The 13883-nt window shown below is 38.7% G+C and overlaps 1 protein-coding gene across 1 annotated transcript in view; it reads right to left on the reverse strand.

The window, feature by feature from the left end:
- Nucleotides 1-8129: 8129 nt before the first annotated feature.
- Nucleotides 8130-13883, reverse strand: part of otud4 (OTU deubiquitinase 4) — a 42213-nt gene continuing 36459 nt past the window's right edge. Inside the window, 2 exon segments of the mRNA XM_030162814.1 lie at nt 8130-8602; nt 11405-11759. Of these exon segments, the coding sequence (XP_030018674.1) occupies nt 8586-8602; nt 11405-11759 (372 nt within the window). The 3' untranslated portion in view covers nt 8130-8585.

Consider the following 13883-nt stretch of genomic DNA (forward strand, 5'->3'; position numbering starts at 1 on the left):
TTATTTTTTGCTTAATTCAACTTTTTTTTTTTTTTTTGCTTAATTCAAGATTGTTTTTTTAACATCCACAAAAATCTGAATAACACGAACAACTGGACACATCTGAAGAAAAACAAGTGCAATTTGAACAATATTCTGCCTCAGATTCTCAGTTTATCCTTTACACATGTGCATTAGAACTGACATTAGAATTACAAATACACCAAACATTTAATAACAGGCAGAATATTGGTACAACTGCATTCACTGATCTGAAGACATTTCAGCTTTGTCACATTTTTTGTAAATTAACAGTTTTTAATATAAATATTTTTGTGTAATTTTACTTCTTTTTTTTTTTACACTAAAACAAAGATAAAATGGTCTGTTTTCATTCTTTCTAGGTTTAATATGATAGTATTTGGCTGGTCTGACCTACTGGAGATCTAACTGCTCTGTATGTGGAATCTGAAAGAAAATAATTTGGACATCCTCCATTGTTCATTTCTTCAGGGTCATTTTTGTATTTCATAAATCCATCCTAGAGGCCACATTGGACCCTCTGGTGGGCCAGATTTGGGCCCCGGGACGCATGTTTGACACCTGTGGATTAAATCTTTTCTCCAAGTTTTCTGTGAATCTGGAAGAAAAGATGAGAAAACAAACGGATGCACTTTACGTCTGTAAGAAAATAAAACTGTAACTATAGTTTGTGTTTCAGCCTCCACCTGTTCTCAGTATTTATTTCAGACTGTCTCACATTTGTAGTTACAGAGAACAACCAGCAGATGGCAGAACCACTAGTCAAACTTCTGTTTTTTTTTCCCTCTGGATAGATGCATTGTGTCAATTTTTTTCCCAACTTTATTAATCAAACTCTGGTCATACATTCTAAAGAAATCCCAAAAGAAACATTTTTTCCCCAAACTGAGCATCAGCATCAAACTTACTGTGAACAGTATTTGTAAAGAACATTTTATACACACACACACACACACACATATATATATATATATATATATATATACAGTAGTACAGATACGATTAGACTCAGAAGGTTATTATTGTTAATTATATAAGGAGAGGGGGTGGAGTTTATAAGTTGTTCTTCTCACTCCTTTTTGAATATGTATTATATGTCTTACGTTGAAGTGTTTTGTTCATTTATTTTCTTCTGTTTGACATTCATATTCAAAATAAATCCATCAGTCAGTCGTCTGCTTTAGTTCTGGTAGTGACAAACTACACAAATAAGAGTGTTAGAAAATGTCATTTCACAGTACTGTGTGGATATTAAAAAGTACTGTATGGATATTAAAAAGTACTGTATGGATATTAAAAAGTACTGTGTGGATATTAAAAAGTACTGTATGGATATTAAAAAGTACTGTGTGGATATTAAAAAGTACTGTATGGATATTAAAAAGTACTGTACCGATATTAAAAAGTACTGTATGGATATTAAAAAGTACTGTATGGATATTAAAAGTACTGTACCGATATTAAAAAGTACTGTATGGATATTAAAAAGTACTGTACCGATATTAAAAAGTACTGTATGGATATTAAAAAGTACTGTACCGATATTAAAAAGTACTGTATGGATATTAAAAAGTACTGTATGGATATTAAAAAGTACTGTACCGATATTAAAAAGTACTGTATGGATATTAAAAAGTACTGTATGGATATTAAAAAGTACTGTACCGATATTAAAAAGTACTGTGTGGATATTAAAAAGTACTGTGTGGATATTTTTAGGTATTGATTCAAATGCAGATATAGTGGAGGTTCATTTGTGTTTTTTTGTTTTTCTTTTTTGTTCATATTTTATTTATTATTATTGAACGCTGTTTGTTCTCTGTCTGAGAGGCAGATGGGAGTTCCTTTGGAAACCAGGAGAATTAGAAACATTTGCTGATAGAACATTAGATCCTGTTGGGATCAAATACAAATGTGTTCAGTATTTGTGCAGGTTTCTGCTGGAATTCAATTCTTCCAGGAAAAAAATCTTAAAAAAAACAAAAAAAAACCAAACCTTTTTGACTGTATCATGAAATATCGTCATATATCATACTGTGATCCTCATGTTGTGGTTTCTGTGGTATTACCAGATCGTTGCTCATACACAGTCCTATTAAATACACAAACAGGATTATTCATTTTCGCTGCACATGTGCACAGCTCATGCAGAAACTGTCACGTTTCTGACCTCTGTAGTGTCATTTAGACGCTGTTAGCGCACCTTTTAGAACAGCGTAAAAATGTCTGCACAGGTGTTTGTGTTCGATGTTGAATATGAATGAAAACATCTGAAGCCTGTGTTGACCACAGACCTGGTCTGACCTAATTTATGAATATTCTGACTACTTATTTGCATTTATCACTGCATATTTTCTGTGTATTTGTAAATTCTATCTGTGTATATGTATATCTAGCTACTGTTTAACTTGGCAAAATACTTATATAAAAGAATTTTAATGTCAATGAGTGTTTCACTGTTTTCATGCTCAGTGGTCACTCCAGTGGTCACTCCAGTGGTCACTCCAGTGGACAGTTGTTCTCCAGCTGTTCTCTTGTATATTCATGGATTTTGTTGTTTTACTTGCACATCAACCAACACAGTGAACACTTATGCACCATCCCATAATACACTGCAATTCATACCGTTACTGTAACATCCCTGTTCTTGATAAACCTGATCTGCAGCAACATATGTGAGTGTAAATCAATTGCTAATTGTTATTAGACTGTAATTAACAGTTTTGTTTTGTTGTTGTTGTGTTTTGTTGTTTTGTGCATATTATTTGAGTAATAACTACAGTATGTTAAAATGTGTGAAAACATCAGATTAGCAACATAAAAAAAAAACATTTCTTCCATAGTTTTCACACAGTATGACAGTAAAAACATGTTTCTTTTCTTCAACAATTAAATGCATGGTGTCCAGCTGAGTGGATATTTTTGTAACTCCATGAAAAACAGGTTCATAAAAAATTTTTTTTTCCATCACATTGTTTTGTTTTCTCACGCCTAAAGAGGAATAAAAACACTCAGGAAAAAAATCTTGATTATGGTTCTCATAATTCATGCATGAAAGGGTTAAATAAAGGTTAAAAAATAAAAACCAAACATTTTTGGGGGATCTAACACAAACCCTCTGAGGAAAAAAAAAAATCAAGTTAATTTGAAAGATGAGGAAACTGAAAAAGCCCAAAACTCTGACTTCTTGTGGACTTCCTACTGCAGCGCTCTGATGACATGACGTTTTATATGGACTCCCTCTTGACACCTTCACAGAAACTAAACCTCAATAAAGGTGTTTCGAGGAAAAAAAAATACACAAAGACGCCATCTGAACCAAGTTTTATTAATTCAACCACAGAGAAAAGTTCAACCAAGACAAAACCAGCCTTTGGTCTGTACAGCAGTGTTCCAACCCAAATACAAAAGTAGCAAAACATAAGGCACTGAGTCCAAAGACAGAAGGATTTGTACACTACACACAAAAGACAAAAGGACAGAGACGGAAAACTGACATGAAACCAGCAGCAGCAGCAGGATAACAAACATAAAAAACACATCATCTAAAGCAGCGACAGTTCAAGTCTTCTCTGGAACGACACACGTTCCAGCAGCGAGTCTGAAAACTGGGGATCACCTTCGTCCACTTGTTTTCTTTTTTTTGCAGCGCTGTAAACTGACGCTAACGGAGAACCACAGGCTGCTGATCATGGAGAACTCAGCTGATGCTCAAAACCCAGGAGAGATTTTAGATGTTAAAGCTACGGCAGACTTCCACCACCAGTGTGTCCTCACATCTGTCCATCCTCACATCTGTCCATCCTCTGTTTCCTCAGTTCTGTCCATCCTCTGTTTCCTCACATCTGTCCATCCTCTGTTTCCTCACATCTGTCCATCCTCTGTTTCCTCACATCTGTCCATCCTCTGTTTCCTCACATCTGTCCATCCTCTGTTTCCTCAGTTCTGTCCATCCTCTGTTTCCTCAGATCTGTCCATCCTCTGTTTCCTCAGATCTGTCCATCCTCTGTTTCCTCACATCTGTCCATCCTCTGTTTCCTCAGTTCTGTCCATCCTCTGTTTCCTCAGATCTGTCCATCCTCTGTTTCCTCAGTTCTGTCCATCCTCTGTTTCCTCAGTTCTGTCCATCCTCTGTTTCCTCAGTTCTGTCCATCCTCTGTTTCCTCAGTTCTGTCCATCCTCTGTTTCCTCAGATCTGTCCATCCTCTGTTTCCTCAGTTCTGTCCATCCTCTGTTTCCTCAGATCTGTCCATCCTCTGTTTCCTCAGATCTGTCCATCCTCTGTTTCCTCAGTTCTGTCCATCCTCTGTTTCCTCAGTTCTGTCCATCCTCTGTTTCCTCAGTTCTGTCCATCCTCTGTTTCCTCAGTTCTGTCCATCCTCTGTTTCCTCAGTTCTGTCCATCCTCTGTTTCCTCAGATCTGTCCATCCTCTGTTTCCTCAGTTCTGTCCATCCTCTGTTTCCTCAGTTCTGTCCATCCTCTGTTTCCTCAGATCTGTCCATCCTCTGTTTCCTCAGTTCTGTCCATCCTCTGTTTCCTCAGTTCTGTCCATCCTCTGTTTCCTCAGTTCTGTCCATCCTCTGTTTCCTCAGTTCTGTCCATCCTCTGTTTCCTCAGTTCTGTCCATCCTCTGTTTCCTCAGTTCTGTCCATCCTCTGTTTCCTCAGTTCTGTCCATCCTCTGTTTCCTCAGTTCTGTCCATCCTCTGTTTCCTCAGATCTGTCCATCCTCTGTTTCCTCAGTTCTGTCCATCCTCTGTTTCCTCAGTTCTGTCCATCCTCTGTTTCCTCAGTTCTGTCCATCCTCTGTTTCCTCAGATCTGTCCATCCTCTGTTTCCTCAGATCTGTCCATCCTCCGTTTCCTCAGTTCTGTCCATCCTCTGTTTCCTCAGATCTGTCCATCCTCTGTTTCCTCAGTTCTGTCCATCCTCTGTTTCCTCAGATCTGTCCATCCTCAGTTCTTCCTCACATCTGTCCATCCTCAGTTCTTCCTCAGTCTCATTGGTCTGTTCATCTGTCTGTCATTCCTCAGCTGAATCTCTTCCTCAGTCTGAACACTTTTGGTTCCGTCCACCACAAACAGACCATGTGTTCACAGAGTTGGGCTGGAACTGGGCATCTGAGGAGTTTTGTCACGGTGTACATGGTGGGAAACGGAGGTTCACACGTCCACCTGACAGCAGCAGCTGAACAGACACGATCAGAAACGGCAGGAGCTCCTTCCCTCTAGACCACAGGTGTCAAACATGCGTCCCAGGGACCAAATGCGGTCCGCCAAAGGGTCCAGTCCGGCCCTGGGAAGAATTTATGAAATGCAAAAATTGCTCTGAAGATATGAACGGTCAAGGATGTCGTAGTCGTTTTAGTTCAGGTTCCACATACAGACCAATGTGATCTCAACTAAAATAACAGCATAGTAACCGATAAATGACTCCAAATGTTCTGAGTTTAACGTGAAAAACAATATTACATTACATCTATGAATAAGTAATGACAACTCCAAATTTTTATCCTTGTTTTAGTGTAAAAACTTACAGTAAATGATGAAAATATTAACATCTACAAACTATCCTTTAACAATAAAATGCAAAAAACCTGAAATTTTGAAAGTGAAATTTTAATTATTAATTATTAATTATTCTTCCTGTTATTAAATACTTTGTGCCTTTGTGGATCCAATCCATAATACATATGCATGTATAAATGGTAAATTGAGGTGTAATACTGTTAAAACTGCACTTATTTTTCTCAAGAAATTTCAGTTTTTTTCAGGTTATTCACATCATTTTGTTTGGATAGTTTGTAAATATACATATTTTTTATAATTTAATTTTGATTGCACTAAAACAAAGACAAACATTTGGTGTGGTCATTCTGTACAGGTCTATGCTACTGTTTTACTGCACATCAACTTGGGCTGAATGTGGCCCCTGAACTAAAATGAGTTTGACAGCCCTGCTCTAGTCCACAGGTGTCAAACATGCGTCCCGGGGCCCAAATCTGGCCCACCAAAGGGTCCAGTCCAGCCCTGGGAAGAATTTATGAACTGCATAACTTCCACTCAGATGTGCCCAGTCCTGTTCGTTCAGTTCCACATTCAGACCAGTTCAGTCTGCAGTGGACAGGACCAGAAAAATACTGTCAGAAGAACAGAAATAATGACAACTGACAAGGTTTCTGTTTGGAAATGGAAATATTTGCATCTATTTATACTAAAACAAAGGAGAATTTTGCAAAAAAAAATGCAAATGACCTGAACAAACATGAACAACCTGAAATGTCTTGAGAGAAGTCAGTACAATTGTACCAATATTCTGTTCTTAAATGTTTTGTGTGTTTGTAGATCCACTGTGATCTGTACGTTACAATGAACATGTGGAAATGATAAACTGAAGCAGAATAGTGTTCAAATGACACTGATTTGTTCAGTTTGTTCATGTTATTCACATCTTTTGAAAGGATAGTTTGTAGATGCAAACCTTTTCATTTTGTAAATGTACTTTTTTTGCTCTAAAACAGATAAAAGTTTGGAGTTGACATTATTTCTATATTATTCTGTTCTTATTGGACTGGTCCGTCCCACTGCAGATCAGATTTAGCTGAATGTGGAACTGAACTGACAGGAGTTTGACAGCCCTGCTCTAGGTGTATTCCTTCAGCCGTTTCTGTTTCCGTGTGTTTGTTTCATCCATATAAAATCATATGGTCGCGCTGCTGCTGTCAGGTGGCTGCACGAACCTCCATTTCCCACAATGCACGTTGCAACAAAATTCTGAAGATGCCTGAGTGACGTCCCAGGTCGGTTTGTAAACACACGGTTTGTTTGTGGTGGATGGAACTCAGGGCTGTTAGAAAATATTGGTATCACAATATATCACCATATTTCACTTCATGATATTGTATCGATATTAAAAAGTACTGTATCGATACGTTTAGGTGTTTATTCAAATGCAGATATGGCAGAGGTCCATTTTAGTTTTGGTTTTCTAAGCTCTGTTATTTCTATATTCACATGGGTATTTTGTTCGGTTGTTTGTTTATGACAATAGTACTATCGTGATACTGCAGGTCATACGTGAAGTTTTTTGAAATTGATAATGCTGTTTTGTTAAATAATGGATAATTCAAGCATCCTAAAAGCACTTTTTACTGTCAAATGTAAAAAGTCAAATGGCAAATGTTTGTGTTTTTTTATTGAGAATGCACAAAAATAATGTTCTGATGTTGGATGATTCAGGGACTGAACACTATGGATTCCGTTCGCAATAGAATACGAACATTTAAGCAGAAACTGAAACTATAATGTCTGCAAAACATTATTTATTTGTGTGTTTTTTTGCACTGGTAAAGCCACATGCTAAAACTTCATCCAAATGCTTCACTAGAATTTTTTTCAGGAAATAATCTTTTTAAAAAAGAAACAAAACAAAAAATATTGTTTTGTTAACAGTATTGTGATATATCGCGATATATTGTATGGTGATCCTAGTATTGTGATTTGTATCGTATCACCAGATTCTTGCAGATTCACAGCCCTAATGGAACGAAGATACTGTTCACCATGAGGAAGAGATTCAGCTGAGGAATGACAGACAGACGAAGGGACGAATGAAACAGAGGATGTGAGTGAGGATGGACAGATGTGAGGAAACACTGAGGATGGACAGATGTGAGGAAAACTGAGGATGGACAGATGTGAGGAAACACTGAGGATGGACAGATGTGAGGAAACACTGAGGATGGACAGATGTGAGGATGGACAGATGTGAGGAAACACTGAGGATGGACAGATGTGAGGAAACACTGAGGATGGACAGATGTGAGGATGGACAGATGTGAGGAAACACTGAGGATGGACAGATGTGAGGAAACACTGAGGATGGACAGATGTGAGGATGGACAGATGTGAGGAAACACTGAGGATGGACAGATGTGAGGATGGACAGATGTGAGGAAACACTGAGGATGGACAGATGTGAGGAAACACTGAGGATGGACAGATGTGAGGAAACACTGAGGATGGACAGATGTGAGGAAACACTGAGGATGGACAGATGTGAGGAAACACTGAGGATGGACAGATGTGAGGAAAACTGAGGATGGACAGATGTGAGGAAACACTGAGGATGGACAGATCTGAGGAAACACTGAGGATGGACAGATCTGAGGAAACACTGAGGATGGACAGATGTGAGGAAAACTGAGGATGGACAGATGTGAGGAAACACTGGGGACCAAAGTCTGCTGCAGCTTTAAATCCACACTCACTAACTGTTCCAGGACTGTTTCTGTCCAGTTTGTGTGTATGTGCTCAGAGAAGATTCCACAGTAAAAGGGACCTAAAAGCAAATGAACCAAACTGAATGTTCTTACCAGTATACAGCAGACACATTTGAGACTGAGTTACAAACAGAATAATGACAGTGTTGTCATGAGAAGAAGGCACAAGAGTTCCACAGTTCCATGGACAGAGTGGAGTCCATCAGATGTAGGAGGGAAAGTCTGGAGGGTTTTAGTCAGCAGTGCATTTATGAGCGGTACCCGAGCAGCGAGGAACCAGCAGTCACATCTGAGGGTGACCTGAAGAAAACAACGCAAAAATCCAATCAATTAAAGGAGAAAAACAACACAAACATCGGATCAATTATCCCTCTGGTATCCCGTCCTCCAAGGCCCTTACTAAACACCAAGTGTGCCTTTTTCACACACTTGTGGGATAATGTCAAAAAATTTTTTGTACATTTTGTTTTAATTCTTTTACACTTTTTTCTATTTCATCAACTTGAGCCGTAAATAAAAATACTCAATAATTACCACGTTTTTTTAACCCTTTAAATGATGTGTTTGTAATGGAAACAAACCCTTTTTTTGGATGTAAAAAACACAAAAAATAATTTTTTTTCAATATACTCCATAAAAAGTGGATCACATATTATTTGATTTTTTCATCCTGGCATATGTCAGTGATTAACTCCAACACTGGTTAATTTGCATTATTATTTTTGGCGCTAGGTCAAATGTTAATAAATACTAGCATCTGTCACCAAGTGTGCATAAAATGCACACCTATAAATCCAACTATTAAATATTACATATTGATTTATTTTCTGCTCTAATTTGATTTTATTTTTGTAAATCCAGCTCAGTCCTAATCATACAGATCAAATGTTAGAAATAGTGCGTTTTCTGCACACTGGGCAGACAGATGCTAGTCTGGTCGTTTTCTTTTGTTTACAATGTGCACATTTGAGTTGGTGGACAGAATTTTAAAGATCATGCACAAATGAACAACTTTTGAATTCTAACCTTATTTAAATTGTGAAAAATAATATGAAGTTTTTTAAATCGAAGAGCACAGTGTGCCTAAAAGGCACACCTGGATACCAGAGGGATAAAGGAGAAAAACAACACAAACATCTGATCAATTAAAGGAGGAGAGCATTATCATATATCTGACTACTGGAGAAAATATGCCTTCTGTGTATAAAGTCCATGTTTTATTTGTATAAGCTGACATCTTTAGAATGACCCAGGGGCTCATACATGACATACATATATGTATATGACATCCGTATATCAGTATATCTGTATGTATATGACATCCGTATATCAGTATATCTGTATATGACATCCGTATATCAGTATATCTGTATATGACATCTGTATATCAGTATATCTGTATATGACATCTGTATATCAGTATATCTGTATATGACATCCGTATATCAGTATATCTGTATATGACATCCGTATATCAGTATATCTGTATATGACATCCGTATATCAGTATATCTGTATATGACATCTGTATATCAGTATATCTGTATATGACATCCGTATATCAGTATATCTGTATGTATATGACATCCGTATATCAGTATATCTGTATGTATATGACATCCGTATATCAGTATATCTGTATATGACATCCGTATATCAGTATATCTGTATATGACATCCGTATATCAGTATATCTGTATATGACATCCGTATATCTGTATGTATATGACATCCGTATATCAGTATATCTGTATGTATATGACATCTGTATATCAGTATATCTGTATATGACATCCGTATATCAGTATATCTGTATGTATATGACATCCGTATATCAGTATATCTGTATATGACATCTGTATATCAGTATATCTGTATATGACATCCGTATATCAGTATATCTGTATATGACATCCGTATATCAGTATATCTGTATATGACATCCGTATATCAGTATATCTGTATATGACATCCGTATATCAGTATATCTGTATATGACATCTGTATATCAGTATATCTGTATATGACATCCGTATATCTGTATGTATATGACATCCGTATATCAGTATATCTGTATGTATATGACATCTGTATATCAGTATATCTGTATATGACATCCGTATATCAGTATATCTGTATGTATATGACATCCGTATATCAGTATATCTGTATATGACATCTGTATATCAGTATATCTGTATATGACATCTGTATATCAGTATATCTGTAAATGACATCCGTATATCAGTATATCTGTAAATGACATCCGTATATCAGTATATCTGTATATGACATCCGTATATCAGTATATCTGTATATGACATCCGTATATCAGTATATCTGTATATGACATCCGTATATCAGTATATCTGTATATGACATCCGTATATCAGTATATCAGTATATCTGTATATGACATCTGTATATCAGTATATCTGTATATGACATCCGTATATCAGTATATCTGTATATGACATCTGTATATCAGTATATCTGTATATGACATCCGTATATCAGTATATCAGTATATCTGTATATGACATCTGTATATCAGTATATCTGTATATGACATCCGTATATCAGTATATCTGTATATGACATCCGTATATCAGTATATCTGTATATGACATCCGTATATCAGTATATCTGTATATGACATCTGTATATCAGTATATCTGTATATGACATCTGTATATCAGTATATCTGTAAATGACATCCGTATATCAGTATATCTGTAAATGACATCCGTATATCAGTATATCTGTATATGACATCCGTATATCAGTATATCAGTATATGACATCCGTATATCAGTATATCTGTATATGACATCCGTATATCAGTATATCTGTATATGACATCCGTATATCAGTATATCTGTATATGACATCCGTATATCAGTATATCTGTATATGACATCCGTATATCAGTATATCTGTATATGACATCCGTATATCAGTATATCTGTATATGACATCCACATGAAGTGTTGAAAGCACAGTAACATGATGTCAGTTTGGCTGTTTTCAGGACTGTTGTTGACCGTATTTAACACAGAATCAAATCAGTACTGTAGTGTAAGGCGGCCCACTAATAATCACCTTCTTCATAGTACGTCCTCTGACGGGGGCGGTAGATGTACTGGGTGTGGTTAAATCTGGGCCCGCCCTCTCCTGCGTGTCTCCTCCTGCTGCCGCCGCCCCTCCCTCCTCTACCTCTGTAGCTCTTCCTCTGCGCCCTGTAGTTCAACGCCGGCTGTCTGAAGCTGTTGGGCTCGTCCCAGTCGTCCTCGGTACTGCAGCTCACCGACAGAACCTCAGCTCCTCCCAGTGGAGGGAACGCTGCGCTGTGATTGGCCGGTTTATGGTGACTCCTGTAACTGTGGGAGGGGTTGTTGTCAGGGACCGTCGACTTGGAGATGAAGTTATAAAGGACCTGAGGGCCAGGAGCCATGACCTGAGAAACACAAACAGTCAAATTACTGCCGCGTTCTTATGCATGTACTGAAAATGCAGATCCATGCACATAAAGGCCTCATGGCAGAGGAAGTGCCAGAGGAGGATTTGGGTTTACACCGATTCCACATCCTCCTGTTTCAACTATGTCTGACAGGTGACAACATGAGCTGAACTGAGACCACACACAGCAGGTGCACGAAAGAGTGGCAGCTCTCATTACAGTTCTATTAGAGGTGATACTGTTCAATCTGCTTCAGAGAAATTAAAATAGACCACAGAGTTAGGGATGGGAATAGATAAGAATTTAACGATTCTGATTCAGTTATCGATTTTGCTTATCGATCCGATTCTCTTATCGATTCTCATTGGCTGAGGGAATAAAAGAGTACAAACAGGTGTGTTTGCATTAACTGTCTTTTATATTTCCATCTGCACAGAAAATAGAACATATACAGTATGAACTACAGTACAGGCCAAAAGTTTGGACACACCTTCTCATTCTTTGCATTTTCTTTATTTTCATGACTATTTACATTGTAGATTCTCACTGAAGGCATCAAAACTATGAATGAACACGTGGAATTATGTACTTAACAAAAAAGTGTGAAATAACTGAAAACATCTCTTATATTCTAGTTTCTTCAAAGTAGCCACCCTTAGCTCTGATGACTGCCTTGCACACCCTTGGCATTCTCTTGATGAGCTTCCAGAGGTAGTCACCTGAAATGGTTTCCTAACAGTCTTGAAGAAGTTCCCACAGATGCTTAGCACTTGTTGGCCCTTTTGCCTTCACTCTGCGGGAAGCCCAAGGAATGGACATTAGACCAGTGGAAATCTGTGCTTTGGTCTGATGAGTCCAAATTTCAGATCTTTGGATCCAACCGCCGTGTCTTTGTGCGACGCAGAAAAGGTGAACGGATGGATGCTACATGCCTGGTTCCCACCGTGAAGCATGGAGGGGGAGGTGTGATGGTGTGGGGGTGCTTTGCTGGTGACGCTGTTGGGGATTTATTCAAGATTGAAGGCAACCTGAATCAGCATGGCTACCACAGCATCCTGAAGTGACATGCCATTCCATCCGGTCTGCGTTTAGTTGGACCATCATTTATGTTTCAACAGGACAATGACCCCAAACACACCTCCAGGCTGTGTGAGGGATATCTGACCAAGAAGGAGAGTGATGGAGTGCTGCGCCAGATGACCTGGCCTCCACAGTCACCGGACCTGAACCCGATCGAGATGGTTTGGGGTGAGCTGGACCGCAGAGTGAAGGCAAAAGGGCCAACAAGTGCTAAGCATCTGTGGGAACTTCTTCAAGACTGTTAGGAAACCATTTCAGGTGACTACCTCTGGAAGCTCATCAAGAGAATGGCAAGAGTGTGCAAAGCAGTCATCAGAGCTAAGGGTGGATACTTAATAATGGTACTGTAATAATAAGAACAGATGACGCTGGGCCCAGTTTGGGGGGGGGGGGTGTGACAGTGAAACTCCAGACTCTTTACTAATTCCTCTGTTGCTGCATTTCCACTACATGGAACCTGTTCGACTCAGCTCGTCTCCTGTTGTTGTGCTCCTCATTTCCTTTCCTCTACCTTCAGAAACTTGTATTTGAGGGGGTACGACATTTGTTGCCCGCACCGGAACCAGAACTGGGCCCAGATGACGGCCTGGTGTTCACTCTGACACTAGATTCACAAGCACCGCTGAGTAGAGAATCAAATGAATCACATGTGGACAAATGTTTGAACAGACTGGAGGGATTCCACCTTTAGAAGAAATGGAAGCTTTGACAGAGTTCAACTGGACCTGGTGTGGTCTGTTTGGACCTGGTCTGTTTAGACCTGGTGTGGTCTGTTTAGACCTGGTGTGGTCCGTTTGGACCTGGTGTGGTCCGTTTGGACCTGGTCTGTTTAGACCTGGTCTGTTTGGACCTGGTCTGTTTAGACCTGGTGTGGTCTGTTTGGACCTGGTGTGGTCTGTTTAGACCTGGTGTGGTCCGTTTGGACCTGGTCTGTCTGGACCTGGTCTGTTTAGACCTGGTCTGTTTAGACCTGGTGTGGTCTGTTTGGACCTGGTGTGGTCTGTTTGGACCTGGTGTGGTCTGTTTAGACCTGGTGTGGTC

The sequence above is a fragment of the Sphaeramia orbicularis genome, chromosome 18, assembly GCF_902148855.1.
Source record: "Sphaeramia orbicularis chromosome 18, fSphaOr1.1, whole genome shotgun sequence".
NCBI classification, from domain to species: domain Eukaryota; kingdom Metazoa; phylum Chordata; class Actinopteri; order Kurtiformes; family Apogonidae; genus Sphaeramia; species Sphaeramia orbicularis.